The 19,157-nt window shown below is 35.6% G+C and overlaps 1 protein-coding gene across 1 annotated transcript in view; it reads right to left on the reverse strand.

Moving 5' to 3' along the window:
* EFCAB5 (EF-hand calcium binding domain 5) overlaps window positions 1-19,157 on the reverse strand; it is a 124,281-nt gene that overhangs the window by 62,326 nt on the left and 42,798 nt on the right. The window contains 3 exon segments of the mRNA XM_061175652.1: window positions 10,759-10,826; window positions 15,497-15,545; window positions 17,967-18,123. Coding sequence (XP_061031635.1) covers window positions 10,759-10,826; window positions 15,497-15,545; window positions 17,967-18,123 — 274 coding nt within the window.

Raw genomic sequence — 19,157 nt, forward strand, 5'->3', positions numbered from 1 at the left:
GAACCCTCCTACCTAAAAAGTTAACTACATTTTCTATAAACACATTAGTGATGTTCAGATAAAGCAAATGTACTTGAAATGGTTTTCTTCTGTTGATAAACAAATTAACCACTCAGATAGGGAAATGAAAGGGTAGATCTTCTGTAAGATTGAAATCTGGGAACTTCAGGAAGGAGCTGCCTATCAGCACCTGCTTACTCCTAGCCTGAACACAAGACAATGCAATTAGTTTTGCTAATGGGAGCCCACTGAAATCTAAGGGTTAAGACTTCTGTTCCTTTTCAAACTTGTATAGAGAACACCATATCTACTTGAACAACTCAGCCCCAGCATTAAAATGATACAAATGGTAAGTTTTGTCTCCTAGAAGGAGTTGTCTTTTGGGAACCAGAGTGTTCTGAGAATTTAAAACAAGCCTGACACTCTCCCAAAACATATTTCTTATATGTCTAAATATTTAGCTTATAATCAAAACAAAACAATCTCAAATAAACTAGCACATTTTACATTTAAAATTGTTCCTGTCAATATATAAATGTTTAAAGCATTGTTCTTAATGTTTAAGAACATTAAACATAAAGTAAGGAGATACAAGGTGGAGATACATGGCAAGTGGAAGAAATTTAACACTCATGAACACCAGATGAGTTTCCTACATCAAACCTGGTCCACTGAAGTCTCATTTTTCTTTTACTATGCATCCCTCAGCAATATAATAATATAATAATATAATTCATAATGTTTTGCACCTGTTCATTGCTTTCTAATTGTCTTTTTGTGGTGTCTGTCCTTAATTTGCTTATATTTTGATCCTTCCATTCCCTGTATCCTACTCTGGTTTTATCCAGTGTATGTTTGCATGCATCTACACACACACACACACACACACACACACGGACATAAATGCCTGCATATAGCCATAGGCATACTCCCATACAGAAATGCAGTAATGCATTATTTGGTCCTTAAGGGTAAGAAGTACAACTCTAATTTTGACATCTTTCCTAGCACAGAGAATAAACAGTCAGTATATACTTAATAACTAAGAGACTAGAAGTAAATATTCTAAAATAGTTACTCTAGATCTTCATTTACTGGAATAAAACAGATGAAAAGAGAGAGAGGTAAAAGTCAACAAAAAGATCATCATCTATTCATTTAACCACCAAAAAACAGACATGCTAGGAAAATGATGTGCATGTGGAAGTATCTGTGACCATTCAATCTCTCCATTTGCCTTTTTCTCTATATTAATTATTACTCAGTGACTCCACTTTCTCCAAACATGCTCCAACCTGAATGCTAATTACACTGCTCATTAAAACAATTAGAGGGCAACTGCATGGCATAGTATCGCCACTGGGTGGCACCTGTGTGTAATAGCTTGACTTTAAACCCAACATTTATAATTTGATTTTCTTCCAGTTTCAGGGAGTGCTGACAAAATAACCTTAAAGCACATCTCTTTAAAAGCAAGTATTCCATCTGTGTTGTACACATGAACCTTATAAACCAATGTAACCTCATAAAAAATAAATATAAAAAAATGCAAGTGTTCTCAACACTACTTCTATGTCAGATGTCATGTCTCAATGATTTATTGATCAGATCATTAAACATTTTCAATAAATATTTCTATACAAGAAATACTTTCTTGGTTTCTGTTGACATAACAGCTCTTCGCTCTAATGAAAGTACCTGAAGATATGCTGTTTGCATTTCAGGAAGAGAAGTTGGGAAATGTCAGAAAAACAATTATTAATAGCCCAAACCACCCATTAAAACAAAAATTTATTTATATACACATATATATACACACATACATATATATATATATAGATACATACATCTACAAAGGTATTATGTAGAATGCTAATGAGTTTGTGTTAAGTATGTATAGATATCACCCTTACCCACTTTCTCCTTTAATTGTATGGATTTACTTACATATATACATATGCACACAAATAAATAAATATCACATATGGATATATACATATATGTATTCATATACAATATGTGTGTATGTATATATGTACTAGGTATATGTACATATTTATTGAATTAATTAAAACGAATGAAGGGAGAAAAGTAAAACTGACAGAGTTCACAACATTCAATACCAGAAAATAATTGAGCAATGTCCATAATGTTTTGAAGTGAAAAGAAAATGTGACCCAAATACAGTATACCCATCCAACATATAGCTTTAGAGGCAATATGCAGGCATTTTCAACATAAAAGAAGTCAGAAAATATAGCACCCTTGAGACTTTCCTGAAAAATCTTTACAATAAATTTAGCTAATTAAGAGATGAATCAAAATAAGTAACTCAGGAATAGCAAAGCCACTGTAAAAGAACAGGAAGTGAACCTCAAATCCAGTTGAATATTAGACTAAGATTAATCAATTATGGGAACTATAGTTATAGAAGAGAAAGTAAATGATATAAATCTGGATAAAATAAAAATTATAAAATAACTAAACTTGGGAGACATAACAAGAAAAAAGATAGGAACACATGAGGAAATATTAAACAACTTCTTTTATAGTGGGGTGTCAACTGTTATTTCTATAATTGAAATATGTGATTTTAAAAAAATGACTGCAAGCTTTTCTGATTTTTATCATATTGTCTTTTCTTGGAATGATTTTAGAATAATTTTTGTGAAGATATGTTCAATTTCAATAATTCCCTTACTTTTACTTCAGTTTCTCTTTCTTCTGCTGGAATTAAGTTACAATTAAAATTTTTTATTTAAAGTAATTAAAAATTTTAACAGAATTTATGATCATCTACATTGCTATATATCCCTCTATCTACTGAGACATAAAATATAAAGCTGTTTTAAATGATGTTCACGTAAGGGTAACAATGGTTATTTCTGGGTAAGAAACTTATGATAATTTTTAAATCCCCATCTTTGTGCTTTTATGAGTTGTTTGAATTCTTATTTTGGTCATGATAATTTTTACAAAGCCAAATAATTTTTCCTTAGAAAAATATTCCATGGTGTTAACAAGAATTAATCCTAGGTTATGAGAATATATACATTGTTATTCTATTTTTATATTTATCTGTGTTTTTAAAATTCTTCACCCCACTGCATTTTTTAAAGACTACAATTTTGGGGGACTTCCCTGGCGGTCCAGTGGTAAAGAATCCGCCTTCCAATGCAGGGGATGTGGGTTTGATCCCCGGTCGGGGAACTAAGATCCCACACGCTGCAGGGCAAATAAGCCTGCACGCCACAACTACTGAACTCGTGCGGCTCAACTAGAGAGCCCATGTGCCACAAACTACACAGCCCATGCGCTCTGGTGTCCGTGCACCACAACTAGAGAAGAGAAAACCCGCACGCCACAACTAGAGAGAAGACCACACACCGCAACAAAGAGCCCGCCTGCCGCAACGACAGATCCTGCATGCTTCACCGAAGATCCCATGTGCCACAACTAAGACCCGATGCAGCCATAAAAATAAAAAAAATTTTTTTAAAAGACTACAATTTCTCATCTGAGTAAACATTTAGTAGCATTCCATAAAGTCAGATGTAAGATTTTGACCTAAGAATTACTAAATAATTTTTAAATTTTCAAATAATTGGGCTTACATAATTTTAAAATTTGTTTATTTTCCAGTTTTATTACGTAACGATAAGAGAATACAACATGTCACATTTCTAGTTTTTGAAACTTATATAAAGTTCTCTTGGTGGTCTATTTATGATAAATTTTGATCAATATTCCATGAAAACTGGATCAGGGTCACTACAGGGATTGACGTTCTATACGTACTTATATAATGTCTTATTGATAATATAATAGGTTCTTTATATCCTTATTTATTTTTTGCCTTTTTGACTTATCAAATACTTTAAAAAAAGTTTTGCTACTTCATGCCACATACAAAAATGAACTCAAAGGATCAGATATTTAAATAGACATATATGTAAGAGTTAAAACTCTAAAACTTAGGAGCTTATCTTTATGACCTTGAATTAGGCAATAGTTTCTTAGATATGACACGAAAAGCAAAGCAAAAACAACAACAAAAAACTGACAAAGTGGACTTCATCAAAACTAAAATTTTGGGAATTCCCTGGCCGTCCAGTGGTGAGGACTCCGCCCTTTCACTGCCAAGGGGGCGGGTTTGATCCCTGGTCAGGGAACTAGTATCCTGCAAGCCAAGTTAAAAACAACAACAACAACAAAAAAAACTTTTCTGCTTTGAAGGACATCATCGAGAAAATGAAAAATAACCCACAGAATAGGAGAAAATATTTGTGAATATAGATTTGACCAGGGATTGTATCTAGAATAAAGAACTCTTATAACCCAATAATAAAAAGACAAATAATCCAATTAAAAAATGGTCAAAGGATGTAAGTAGACGTTTCTCCAAAAAGATATGCAAGTGGCCCATAAGCACATGAAAAGATGCTCAGTATCATTTTAGCCATCAGAGAAATCCATTTCAAAACCGCAGTGAGCTACCACTTCATGCCCACAAGGATGGCTATAATTAAAAAAACAAAACAATGAAACAAAACCAAAAAACAGAGAGTAACCAGTGTTGACAAGGATGTGGAGCAACTAGAACCCTTATTCACTGTGGGAATGTAAAATGGTGCAGCCACTGTGGAAAGCAGTCTGGCAGTTCCTTAAAAGGGTAAACATAGAGTTATATGAACCAGCAATTCCACTCCTAGGTATACAGTATACCTAAGAGAACTGAGACACATGTTCACACAAAAACATATACACAAATGTTTGTAGCAGTGTTATTTATTATACAATAATCAAAAAGTAAAAACAGCTCAACTGATGGATGGATAAATAAAATGTGGTATGTCCATATAAAGGAATATTATTCAGCAATAAAAGGAAATGAAGTATTGAAACATGTTACAACTTCACAATATTATGCTTAGTGAAAGAAACCAGTAACAAAACACCACATATCACATGAATCCATTCATATGAAATTTCCAGAATAGGCAAAGCTGTAAGAGACAGAAAAGAGATCAGTGGTTGCCTAGGGCTGGAGGTTTAGAGGGAAATGGAAAATGACTAGCTTAATGGGTATGGGGTTTCTTTTTGGGGTGATGAAGATGTTCTAAAATGGATTGTTTTAATGGTTACAACTCTGTAAAAATACTAACAACCATTAAATTATATACTTAAATAAGTGAATTATAAGGTATGTGTAGGAGGCTGAATAACGGCCCTTAAAGAAATCAGGTCCCAATCCCTGGAACCTGTAAATATTACCTTATATGGGAAAAAAGTCTTTGTGGCCCTGATTAAGTTAAGATATTTGGGATGAGGAGATTATCCTGGATTATTTGGATGGGCTCTAAATGCAATCACATGTATCCTTATAAGCGGGAGATTTTTCAGACAGAAGAGGAAAAGGCAATGTGACCACAGAGGCAGAGACTGGTGATGTAGCCACAAGTCAAGAAATGCAAGGAGCTACCATAAACTGGAAGAGGAAATTCTCCATTAGACCTTCCAGAGTGAGTGCAGCCCTGCTGACACCTTAATTTTGGCTCAGTGATAACGATTTTGGGTTTCTGGCCTCCAGAGCTGTGAGAGAACAAATTTTTGCTTTTGTTTTTTAAGCCACCAAATTTGTAATAATTTTTTATAGCAGCCATAGGAAATAAATATAGTATATGTATTATCTCAGTAAAGGTATTTCCAAAAAAAGTTTTAATATCTCCACAATTATTGTGAATTTTTATTCATTTATTGTTGTAATGTATATTTCTTTTATATAACCTATTAAAATGTTCTGAAACCCATAAAGCTTAAGAGTATCCAACTGTCTTTATTAACTTTTTTTTTAATTAATTTATTTATTTAATTTATTTATTTTGGCTGTGTTGGGTCTTCGTTGCTGCGCGCGGGCTTTCTCTAATTGCGGCAAGCGGGGGCTACTCTTCATTGCAGTGCATGGGCTTCTCATTGCGGTGGCTTCTCTTGCTGCAGAGCACGGGCTCTAGGTGCGTGGGCTTCAGTAGTTGCAGCATGTGGGCTCAGTAGGTGTGGCTCACGGGCTCTAGAGCACAGCCTCAGTAGTTGTGGCGCACGGGCTTAGTTGCTCCGTGGCATGTGGGATCTTCCCAGACCAGGGATCGAACCCATGTTCTCTGCACTGGCAGGCGGATTCTCAACCACTGCGCCACCAGGGAAGCCCCTTTATTAACTTTAAATTTTACAAATATAAAATTTTAACGTTTGCAAATATAAAAAATACTTGGTTCCATGAAATGATTTTTAATCTTGAAATTTGCTCAGTTTTATTTGATTGCTTATTTTCATTAATTTGATATTCCTTTAAAAATTCTCTTAATTTCATCTTTCTTGTCATCTTATATTAGGTGATTTGCTTATAAAGTGCATATAGCATTTTTTTTCAATTATCGAAAACCACCAATCATAAGAGACTATTGATTTAAGAACAGATTTTGGAAAAAAAACCCCAGATTTTAGGGGTTGGAGAAGAGAGGAAAAAATATTATTTCACTAATGTACACATTGACTGTAAGATGCATCTTTTTTTAAAAAAATCACTTTACTGAGGTATGAGTAACATGTAAAAAGCTGTACATATTTAATATATACAATTCAATGAGTTTGGGAATAAGTATATACCCGTGAAATCATCATCACCAAGATCATAGACATATCCATCACCTATAAGATGCATCTTGCTTTCAGAAGTGCGAAAAGAAAACTGTTCATCTTAGAACTGGGGAAATAACAATGGTTTGGATTTTTTAAAAAGAGGTCTCCAATCACATAGAAGAATGGGAGAAGTTATATTTTAACATGACATTGCTAGAGAAGACTTCTCTCTCTGCAATTGGGAAGAACTTGTAGTTCATTTTTATATTACTCTAATAATAGTTCTCTTCATTAAAAATATTTACTTTGGGGGCTTCCCTGGTGGCGCAGTGGTTGAGAGTCTGCCTGCCAATGCAGGGGACACGGGTTCGAGCCCTGGTCTGGGAAGATCCCACATGCCGCGGAGCAACTGGGCCCGTGAGCCACAACTGCTGAGCCTGCGCGTCTGGAGCCTGTGCTCCGCAACAAGAGAGGCCGCGATAATGAGAGGCCCGTGCACCGCGATGAAGAGTGGCCCCCGCTCGCCGCAACTGGAGAAAGGCCTCGCACAGAAACGAAGACCCAACACAGCCAAAAATTAATAATAATAATAATAAATAAATAAAAATAAAATTAAAAAAAATTTACTTTGGTGATGTTATTTTGGCAATTTACGGTTAAAACAGGGTCTCTGGAATAAATTTATTCTCAATCGAACAAGGATAAGAAGTCGTACCATGATTTATCTTTTCATTTCAGTCTGGCAAATTAAATTGGCTTTCCCAAGAAATGTGAAAAGACAATAAAAGGGTGACAGCTTTGTCAATAGCAGGCGAGGTAACAAGAGACAACATGGAACTAAAATTTTCTCACCACTTCTAATTTATATGGGAAAAATTGAAAATATTTTTACTGAAAATTGTGATCTGTTTTTGCAACTGAATTTGTTAAAGTAAAAAGAAAGCCTCTTTTCCATCCATCTGATTTTGATTTATCTGATACCAACAGGAAAATGGTCCATGTTGGTCATAGAGAATCCTCTTCTTTCTGGCAAAACTGCATTTACATGGGCACTAAAAAATTTCAGTCATTCAAATTTTGTAAAATACTCTACTTTTTTCCATTGGAAAGAAGGAAAGTAATGATGTAGAAGAAATTTCATTTGGAAAATCAGCTACTTGTAAAAGAAAGGTTTATGTAATAAGCAGAGTGATAGGTATGTTTGGCTAGTCATTTTATGGGAAAATGAAGTCAGATTCTCACTTCATTATTTACCAAAATAATTTTCAAATTAATTTTACAGAGCAAAAAGAGCTAGAAAAAATGGGTGAATATTTAGCTGATCATGGGAAGGAGAGAAACCTCTAAGCACAGGAGCAATGGAAAAGACCTCAAAAAATCAATAGATTTATTTATTAAAAAAAAACATTTTTGGAAGTTAGAAAACATATTAAAAATTTTTAAACAATTGGAAAAACTTGAAAAATACATGCAATTTACAGTCATAAATGGTAATGTCTTTAGTACATAAAGAGCATTTACAATTCCACAAGAAAAAATAAACATCAATAGGTAAGATGGGCAAAGGATGTGAACAGATAATTCACAGAAGAAAACAATTTTAATTGCACAGAAAAATGTTTAACCTCATTAGTACTCAAAAAGATAAAAGTTAAAAAACAAAATGCCATTAAATTGCAGAGGTTTCTTATATGCAATAATGCCCACTATTGGTGAGAATATGGTGCTTTGAAAGCTCTCACATATTGCTAATGGGAGAACAAATCAGTATAATCAAAAGCACAATTTGACAATAGATACCCAAATCCTTCCAATGTTTATTCTTTGACCTAGTAATTCTTTCTGGGAACCTATTCTAAGGAAATTAACTGTGTCTTAGCTCGGGCTGCCATGACAAAATACCATAGACTGGGTGGCTTAAATAGCAGAAATTTATCTACTCACAGTTCTGCAGGCTGATAAGTCCAAAATCAAGGTGCCAACAGGGTTGGTGTCTGGTGAAGGCTCTCTTCTTGGGTTTCAAATGGCTGCCTTCTTGCTGTGTCTTCACAAGGCCTTTCCTTAGTGCATGCATGTAGAAAGAGAGAGAGGTCTGTCTTTCTCTCTTCTTGTAAGGTCATCAATCCTATCGGATTTGAACTCCACCTTTATAACTTCATTTAACCTTAATTACCTCTGTTAGCCCTATCTCCTAAAAAAAAATCACATTGGGAAGGTTAGGAATTCAACATGTGAATTTGCAGGGGGCATAATTCAGTCCATATCAAGCTGTAAACAAAAGTTTATATGCAGATATTAATCCTATCATATTTATAGTGAATAATGAGAAATGTCCAACAATAAATAAATGATTAAATAAATTATAATAATTATATTATAATGTTTCCATTAAAATGAATTATGGATTAAAATTTTTTTCGTCTTTATACTTATTTTTAATTTTCTAAACTGAATATTACTTTCTTACTGAGATATAATTCACATATCATAAAATTCATATAGTATTACTTTTATATTTTAAAAAATAAGAACATTTTCTAAATTGCCCTATTTTAGGGAAACTAGTATAAGACAAAAAGGCAAGTAGTATCTAGAATCAGTGTCTTGCAAAGAAAATTAAGTTACATTTATTACTACATTAAAGTGATAAAGCCTTGACTTTTTCTAAACCATTTTAATACTATAGTTTATTCTTCTGCATATTTTTCTTTGAGTAACTTTTCTCATTTGCACTCACAAGATTTTATTGGGTTGGCCAAAAAGTTCATTTGGGTTATGGAAAAACTTCAAAAGAACTTTTTGGCCAATCCAATAATTTATGGAGATGGCTGACTGTTGGCATGGGGAAGCTAATGTCACTGACAGAAGATTTTTTTTTATTATTTACAGTTTCCAAGAGAAGGGAGCATGTCATGCCATGCAAAGCCACAGAGGGAGCACCAGGTTTGGGTCTGGAGGCAGAAGCAGGAGTAAGTGGAAAGCCTGGGCCAGAGCCGTTATTGGAGTTTCCTCAGGAAAGGCAAGGCAGGGCAGAGTAAACAGTTTAGGATTGGCTAGTTTGAATAATCTCAGCAGGCCTTGGGGTACAGGGGCAGTCCCTAGTTATCTGGTATCTGGCCCTGGGTTGATTTAGTGCAGGGGAAATATTGGTTTGGTGAGTGAGATTTAAATAAGGAGGTGGTTCAGAGTATGTGCTCTGGACCACAGAGGACATATAAACAACTTTGGCCATTAATTTGGCCCTGTGACTAATGGATGCCAAATAGGCAAATACAGAATATAAGAAAACAGAACATAATTGAGACAGGATTGACAAATACTTATCTGTATGATAATTATTTCAAGGATTCCAGAAATCCTTCATACAGAACCTTGAAATTGTATATAGTGCATAGTCATCACCTTCCATGGAGCCAGGGTATAAGAGAGGAGGAGAAAGTTACATTGACTCTGGGACTCAGAGAAAAACAAGGGGAATTAGAGGAGAGACATGAAAAAATATAAAAGCAGGCTATAGAAGACTTAGGACCCTGGTACTATTAAATTGCTTCTTTTGCTTATTCCACTACAGTAGAATCATACTTTCTCAGGTGTAATTTTATGTAGACTTCTAAGCCAAACTGCCTGAATACAAATTTCCCTAGCTCCACTAATTGTGAGACCGTGTACAAGTTACTTACCTTTTCTGTACCTTAGTGTCTTCATCTATAAAAGTAGGAATAAGGATTGCTGAGATTACCTGAGTTAATATATGGATAGCTTTGGACAGCACCTGGCCCACAGGAAATGCTTTGTAAGTTTGAAACCTCATTATTATTTGTAGAACCAGATTTCACTGAATATAAGAAGCTGGTTTTTCTTGGCCCTACCTAAAGGTGTCAGTGGAAGTTTTTCACACACATCATGAGTACCACTGACTGAAAGAAGTTGCAACATGCCTTTGATTATAAGATGTAACCTAATTTCAGAGGGGTTAAAATATTTTAAAGTGTACATCTTACAATCGATAAAATAAGTTTTTATGCTTTCATTTAATTTAAGTAAATGTATGTGTGACATCCACCAAAAGACACTTGAAACTGGCAAAATAATTTGATTTAAATAATGAATAATGTAACTTACTTCTATAAATTCCATTTTGTTCAGTCTTGGTTCCATTGAGTCAGCAATATCCAATTGTTGGCAGCATGCTTTTAATTATGGAACAAAGGTTATTTGATAGTTTGGTTGTGATACATTCATATTTTATATTCATATTATAGTACTCCAAAAGAACATAAAATTCTTAATGTCCATCAATATTTATAATAGAGTAAATGATATATAGTTGGGTAACATTACAATTACTACAAAATTATTATTTTTCCTGGCTTCTATTTAACTAAGCAACTCAAACACTAAAAAGAACATGCTTACATTTTTAATGACCATGTCAAGATAAAGCAGAAATAAATAGGCACATCAGTAGTATAAAAGGGGCTTCCCTGGTGGCGCAGTGGTTGAGAATCTGCCTGCCAATGCAGGGCACACGGGTTCGAGCCCTGGTCTGGGAAGATCCCACATGCCGCGGAGCAACTAAGCCCGTGTGCCACAACTACTGAGCCTGCGCATCTGGAGCCTGTGCCCCTCAACAAGAGAGGCCCCCACAGTGAAAGGCCCACGCACCGCGATGAAGAGTAGCCCCCGCTTGCCTCAACTAGAGAAAGCCCTCGCACAGAAACGAAGACCCAACACAGCCATAAATAAATTAATTAATTAATTAAAAAAAAAAAACCCTCCAGCCTCCCGTTTTAAAAAAAAAAAAAAATAGTATAAAAGACTGCAAAAATATCTGTGTTGGTTTATGCTAGTATTTATGCTAGAAGGTCCTAAAACACAACACTTCCACAAACTTTCCTTTTAAATACTTAATTTTGTCTTTAATATTTTAAAAATTAAATAAATAATATATGAATATATTCTTTTGGTAAAAGACTCAAATAATACAAAAATATAAACAGCAAAACTTGAAATAAAGACTTTTTTAAACCTCCATTTGATTATGACAATTACATGATCCTTATTGACCTTACCAGGACACATAAATTGTATGAAAGCTCATGATAAAAGAATTAATACACTGGTTTCCTCTCCTACTTCTAAGAGTAACTCTTCCTGGCTATTATGGGCTGGTACATAAAAAGATTTTTTTTTTTGAATTTTTGAATTTTATTTTATTTATTTTTTTATACAGCAGGTTCTTATTAGTTATCCATTTTATACATATTAGTGTATACATGTCAATCCCAATCTCCCAGTTCATCACACCACCACCCCAACCCCCGCCACTTCCCCCCTTGGTGTCCATACGTTTGTTCTCTACATCTGTGTTGCAATTTCTGCCCTGCAAACTGGTTCATCTGTACCATTTTTCTAGGTTCCACATATATGCATTAATATACAATACGTGTTTTTCTCTTTCTGACTTACTTCACTCTGTATGACAGTCTCTAGATCCATCCACGTCTCTACAAATGACCCAATTTCGTTCCTTTTTATGGCTGAGTAATATTCCATTGTATATATGTACCACATCTTCTTTATCCATTTATCTGTCGGTGGGCATTTAGGTTGCTTCCATGTCCTGGCTATTGTAAATAGTGCTGCAATGAACACTGGAGTCCATGTGTCTTTTTGAATTATGATTTCTCTGGGTATATGCCCAGTAGTGGGATTGCTGGGTCATATGGTAATTCTATTTTTAGTTTTTTAAGGAACCTCCATACTGTTTTTTAAGGATACTCCATAGTGGCTGTATCAATTTACATTCCCACCAAAAGTGCAAGAGGGTTCCCTTTTCTCCACACCCTCTCCAGCATTTGTTGTTTGTAGATTTTCTGATGATGCCCATTCTAACTGGTGAGAGGTGATACCTCATTGCAGTTTTGATTTGCATTTCTCTAATGATTAGTGATGTTGAGCATTCTTTCATGTGTTTGTTGGCAGTCTGTATATCTTCTTTGGAGAAATGTCTATTTAGGTCTTCAGCCCATTTTTGCATTGGGTTGGTTTTTTTAATATTGAGCTGCATGAGCTGTTTATATATTTTGGAGATTAATCCTCTGTCCGTTGATTCGTTGGCAAATATTTTCTCCCATTCTGAGGGTCGTCTTTTCGTCTGGTTTGTAGTTTCCTTTGCTTTGCAAAAGCTTTTAAGTTTAATTAGGTCCCATTTGTTTATTTTATTTATTTTTTTTAATTTTATTTATTTATTTATTTATTTTTGGCTGCATTGGGTCTTCGTTGCTGCGTGCGGGCTTTCTCTAGTTGCGGCGAGCGGGGGCTACTCTTCGTTGCGGTGCGCGGGTTTCTCATTGCAGTGGCTTCTCTCATTGTGGAGCACGGGCTCTAGGTGCGCGGGTTTCAGTAGTTGCGGCACAAGGGCTCAGTAGTTGTGGCTCACGGGCTCTAGAGCACTGGCTCAGTAGTTGTGGCACACGAGCTTAGTTGCTCCGCGGCATGTGGGATCTTCCCGGACCAGGGATCAAACCCGTGTCCCCTGCATTGGCAGGCGGATTCTCAACCACTGCGCCACCAGGGAAGCCCCCATTTGTTTATTTTTGTTTTTATTTCCATTACTCTAGGAGGTGGATCAAAAAAGATCTTGCTGTGATTTATGTCAAAGAGTGTTCTTCCTATGTTTTCCTCTAAGAGTTTTATAGTGTCCAGTCTTACATTTAGGTCTCGAATCCATTTTGAGTTTATTTTTGTGTATGGTGTTAGGGAGTGTTCTAATTTCATTCTTTTACATGTAGCTGTCCAGTTTTCCCAGCACCACTTATTGAAGAGACTGTCTTTTCTCCACTGTATATCCTTGCCTCCTTAAAAAGATTCTTTAGTCAAACTCCTAATTTTTTTAATGATTTATTATGAGATACTAGTTATTGTCATAAGAGGACTGTATAAACTTTAGTATAAGTTTACACGAGATGCTCTTATCCCCATCCCAGACTTTCCCCCAAGCTCCAGAAGATTACGCAAGCCAGACTGTTTTCTACCAGTAACCGTTGTTATTAAATGTATGCGTCTCTCCCTTAGCTGCACTTTGAGCAACTTAAGGTCAGGAAACATGTCTTAGTCCTCTTTGCATCCTCTACCCCATCACAGTATCTGGAACTGAGTGCTCAATAAATACTGAATGAATAAATGGTACAGAAAATAAATACTATATGGTATAGGAGGTGAGAGGAGAAGAAATCACTGTCAACTAAAGTGGTCTGGGATTTCTCTAATTTTATCACAGTCTCAAATAGAGCTCTCTTAACTCATTCTTTCTGTACCCACAACAAAAACTAAATGAATAATAGAAGTTATTGCAAAGATTTTCTGAAAGAGGAGTTAAGGCTGTGCTGTGAAGAATTATAGTTTTTAGATAAGCTGTGAACAGGTAGAAGGAGAAAAGGTTATCAGCAAGGCCTAAATCACGTTTGGGGACCAGTGATTGGGAACATAGGAAGCATATTTTATTTTTAAAAGTAAGGGACTTCCCTGGCGGTCCAGTGGTTAAGACTTCGCCTTCCAATGTAAGGGGTGCGGGTTCAATCCCTGGTTGGGGAGCTAAGATCCCACATGCCTCGCGGCCAAAACACCAAAACATAAAGCAGAAGCAATATTGTAACAAATTCAATAAAGACTTTAAAAATAGTCCACATCAAAAAAAATCTTAAAAAAAAAAGGTGAGAACAGATTTCAGACAATCTATCCTTATTGTAATAAAGTGGTCAAAAAATCAATTAAAAAAATCAATTGGATATAAATTATGTAAATCTCAGAACCCAAACTCTAGTTTTTTATTCAACAAGTCAGATTTTTTTGCTTAATCTCCTGTAAAGAAACTTTTCTGAAAACAAAATCAACAAAACCTGTGGTTCTCCATAGGTATGGTACTGTCTCCTTCTCCCCTCAGTGAACATGGTGGAAATTCATAGATGAGTTTTTGTTGCTCTGATGATGGGGAGTGGGGGTAGGGGCAGAACTCCTGCAATTCCTCCACAATAAAGACTTTCCCCCTCCTGCCAGACATTCAAGTAGGTGAAGAATTTGCTTAGAATAATTTTGAGTCTGGAATCTAATTCTGTTTTACATATAAACACAGACATATTTTTGCTGTTGAATTTTCCAAGAACATAACTGCTATGAAAATTTGAAAGAGAATTGTACTTTGCTTCATTTTGGAACTTTGCCAAGAGTTGTTCACCATTTTACAAAATTATATAATTGAAGGTAATATCATAAATTGTATCTGAACTCCAATATAACATACCTGTGTTAGTCTGCATTTGTAGCTTTCCTGTTCATGGGGATTCTACATGTATACAAAAATCCATTCATTTTGCTCTTATTTCAAAATGCCAAATACAAAGAGTATGACTGGATATAATTTTACTTTTCTTATGTCTAAACATTCATTATAAATAGGTACAAATGTCTGACTATTCCATATGTCTTTTAGCGAAGTTGTAACTAAGCATTTATATATTGAAATACAGCACATTTAATTTTCTTATGTCTTTACTTGTATTTCTCCTTCATATCACAGTTATGACATTATATCTTTCTTTTAAAATTCTGTGTATGTAAGCAATATTTTCTAGGAATTTGATAGGATAATAAAGGGTTATTACAAAATAGTTGTAATAAAATGGGGCACTCAACTAAAAGAATTAAAAATCACTGATTGCATCTCTGCTTTTCTACATTCTCCAACTGAAAAGAGCAAAAGAGCTTGACTACATGACTCTTCATCTTTATTCAGCATCCCCCCACCCTCAAAAAAAAGGAGAGAGAGAAATATAAACATTGCAGTAACAGGCAGGCTTACCAAGCTGGAAATCTGGATTTTGAAAAAATTCATGAAGAACATTCTGAATCTGCAAATCAAAGAAAAGAAACCATATACTACTTTTCAATTAGTATATATTAAGTATTTTAGACTAAAAGCCATCTGTAGTCTTTTAATTTAAGTCCTAGGTAATTCTTCTAACCCAGGGACAGAAATAGCAATAATTAACATTTAGTTTATAGCAGATTTCAAAGTATATAAAATGCTTTTGCATATATTTCCTCACGGATTTTCAACCTTTTTGTGTGAGAACTAGGATGCTGAGCAGATCCCATTTGCCCCCTCCAAGGAAATTTCTAACAACACTCAGACATTGGGCATGATGGAGCTAAGGCAACTTTGGCAACCAGCTTGGCAATCCAAAGAGTCCTCTATAATTCCTCATTCTTCAATGACTAAAAACAAAATTTTGGAGCTCTTCTTGGTCCATTTTTAATTTTTTTATTTTTATTTATTATTTTATTATTTTTATTTTTTAAATTTATTTATTTATTTTTGGCTGCATTGCGTCTTCGTTGTGGTGCGCAGGCTTCTCATTGCGGTGGCTTCTCTTGTTGTGGAGCACGGGCTCTAGATGCAAGAGCTTCAGTAGTTGTGGCATGTGGGCTCAGCAGTTGTGGCTCATGGGGTCTAGAGCGCAGGCTCAGTACCTGTGGCGCACCGGCTTAGTTGCTCCGCAGCATGTGGGATCTTCCTGGACCAGGGCTCGAACCAACGTCCCCTGCATTGGCAGGCGGATTCTTAACCACTATGCCACCAGGGAAGTTCCTTTGTCCATTTTTTAAAAATAAGACTTTATTTTTCAGGGCAGTTTTAGGTTCACAGCAAAATTGACCAGAAAGTACAGAGAGTTTCCATAGACTCCCTGCCCCCCCCACCACATACATACCTTTCCTCCACTACCAACATCCCCCATCACAATGGTACATTTGTTACCATCAATGAACCCACACTGGAAACTCATAACCCAAAGTCCACAGTTTACATTAGTGTTATACATTCTATGGGTTTTGAAAATTATATGATGACATGTATCCATCATTATGGTATTGTACAGAATTGCTTCACCACCCTAAAACTCCTCTGTGCTCTGCCTATTCCTTATTTCCCCTCCTCACTCCTGGAAACCAATGATCTTTTTACCGTCTCCATAATTTTACCTTTTCTGGAAAGTCATAGAGTTAGAATCATACAGTATATAGCCTTTTCAGATTGGCTTCTTTCACTTAGTTATATTCATTTAAGGTTCTTCCATGTCTTTTCATGTCTTGATAGCTCATTTCTTTTTAGCACAGAATAATATTCCACTATCTGGATGTACCACATTTATTTATTATTCACCCACTGAAGGACATCTTGGTTGCTTCCAAGTTTTGTTAATTGTTAACTATACTGTAAACATCCACGTGTAGGCTTTCGTGTGGACATAAATTTTCAACTCCTTTGGGTAAATACAAAGGACCATCTACCATGGCTTGATTGTATGGTAATAGTATGTTTAGTTTTATAAGAGACTGCCAAACTGTATTCCAAAGTGACCATACCTTTTTGTATTTTACCAACAATGAATGAGAGTTTCTGTTGCTGCACATCTTTGCTAGCATTTAGTGTTGTCAATGTTCTGGACTTTGGCCATTCTGATAGGTGTGTAGTGGTATCTCATTGCTGTTCTAATTTGCATTTCCCTGATGACATATGCGGAACACCTTTTCATATGCTTATTTGTCACCTGTATATCTTTGGTGAAATGTCTGTTCAGGTCTTTTGCCCATTCTAAAATCTGTTATTTGTTTTCCTATTATTGATTTTAAGAGTTATTTGTATATTATTGTCCTTTATCAGATATGTCTTTTGCAAATATTTTCTTCCAGTCTGTGGCTTGTCTTCCTTGGTCTATTTTTAGCAACTGGAAATATGCTTGGTATTGTATCTAACCAATAATTATTCTCACATCTATATACACCTAAGAGAACATATATAACTCTTAGAGTACAGTTATTTTTCAGAGCTAAAGACATGGTCTTTTAGGGAATTCCTTGGTGGTCTGGTGGTTAGGACTCTGAGCTCTCACTGCTGAGGGCCTGGGTTTGATCCTTGGTCAGGGAACTAAAATCCCACAAGCCACGTGGCACGGCCTCCCCCCCAAAAAAGGATATGGTCTTTTAGTCCACAGAAGTAATTAGTCACACACATACAAAAAACAAACGAAAGCTATGTCTGTCTGTAATGAAGAGTTTGTGAAATTCAGCCAGAGTCAATATTTTGGAAATCTACCTAGAATTTTCTTTTTAATGTTCAAGAGAAAATTGGAGAAATTGACTTTCATGGGCTAGACTTAATCAGCAGGACCAAAAATTTAGAGGGAGGCTTCTATCACTCTGCTCAGTATCTAGCAATCACCCTCTTATCACCCATTCCACCTACCCTTCACAGATACCCTCTTCCTTACCACTATCATAGGAATCATTCCTTTGGGGTCTAGAATCCACTCATTGAACTGTTCCTGCAGAGCCTGTTTCCATGTGTTGGCCACCTTGGCTTTGACTTTGTTCATGCATTCTCTTTGTTCTCGTTTCTGTTTAATATTCTCCTTCATCTTGGATACTCTGAAGGATGTAGAAACAGAAGAAACGTTGAGTTGAGACCACTGGATTTGACTCAGATTGTTCAAATGGCAGAATATAGGAGTTCAGAGCCTCATTTGAACTTTGGATCTGTCTTTTTCCATGAACTTTTCCTTCATTCAAGCCTGTAGAGATCCCTCCTTCCCCCAGCACATACTGAATTTGGCATTAATGATAAGCTGCCTTCTACTATTATTTGACTTTTTATAGAGGTAGGCCTTATTTTACTCAACTAAATACTGTACTTAAGAAGCACTAAGAATAGCTCTAGAAGCTGCCACATATAAAAGCAAGGTTGAACGCACTAAAGCCTCAAGGTGGTGGGCCTCTTTTTTCCCTGGACACATAAATCATCTTGGAAGGACTCTGATTCCAAGTCTAGGGTGAGAGCCTGGAAACTGCATTTATAACAAGCATCTCAGGTAATTCTGATGCCTTGGACCAAACTTCTGATTTCTGCCTAGGAAAATTTATTGCCAATTTCCTTTATCCAGCCGGAGTCAAATACTTTTGACAGCCCCTGAGCATAATAGTTAACTTGTACTCAGACAGAGTTGCATCACCCAGGTTGAAAATGGGGGAAGAATGTGATTTTAGTCATTCCTACTAGGACTTCAAAACCCCCAAACTGGTTTTGATTGAAACACCAAAATGGTTCAGAATAATAAAAATAGCTGCTGGTTTCAAATACAATTTTCAAGTAATGTTTGAGTCAGGTCTTCATCTTTCAAAGAAGAGAGACTAGGGCAATCTGACAGATTTGGAAATGCAAAAGAATTCTCAGTAAGAACTGGTAAACTGGAGAACTACAATAATCCAAAAGAAACAACTAAAATCTAAATCATTACTTTATGCCCATATAAGGCCTTCAAAATTCTCTAAGAAAAGAAGCCTTCAAAAATAAACTTTGAAGTTTGAAAATAAAAATAGGCAAGTTGTTAAATAGTACAGAAGGGCTTGTTTCTGAACTGCTGGAAGATTAATTAGCATTTTAAAGGATGTGCTAAGTTCCTCTA

The sequence above is a fragment of the Eubalaena glacialis genome, chromosome 19 (genome assembly GCF_028564815.1).
Source record: "Eubalaena glacialis isolate mEubGla1 chromosome 19, mEubGla1.1.hap2.+ XY, whole genome shotgun sequence".
Lineage (NCBI taxonomy): Eukaryota > Metazoa > Chordata > Mammalia > Artiodactyla > Balaenidae > Eubalaena > Eubalaena glacialis.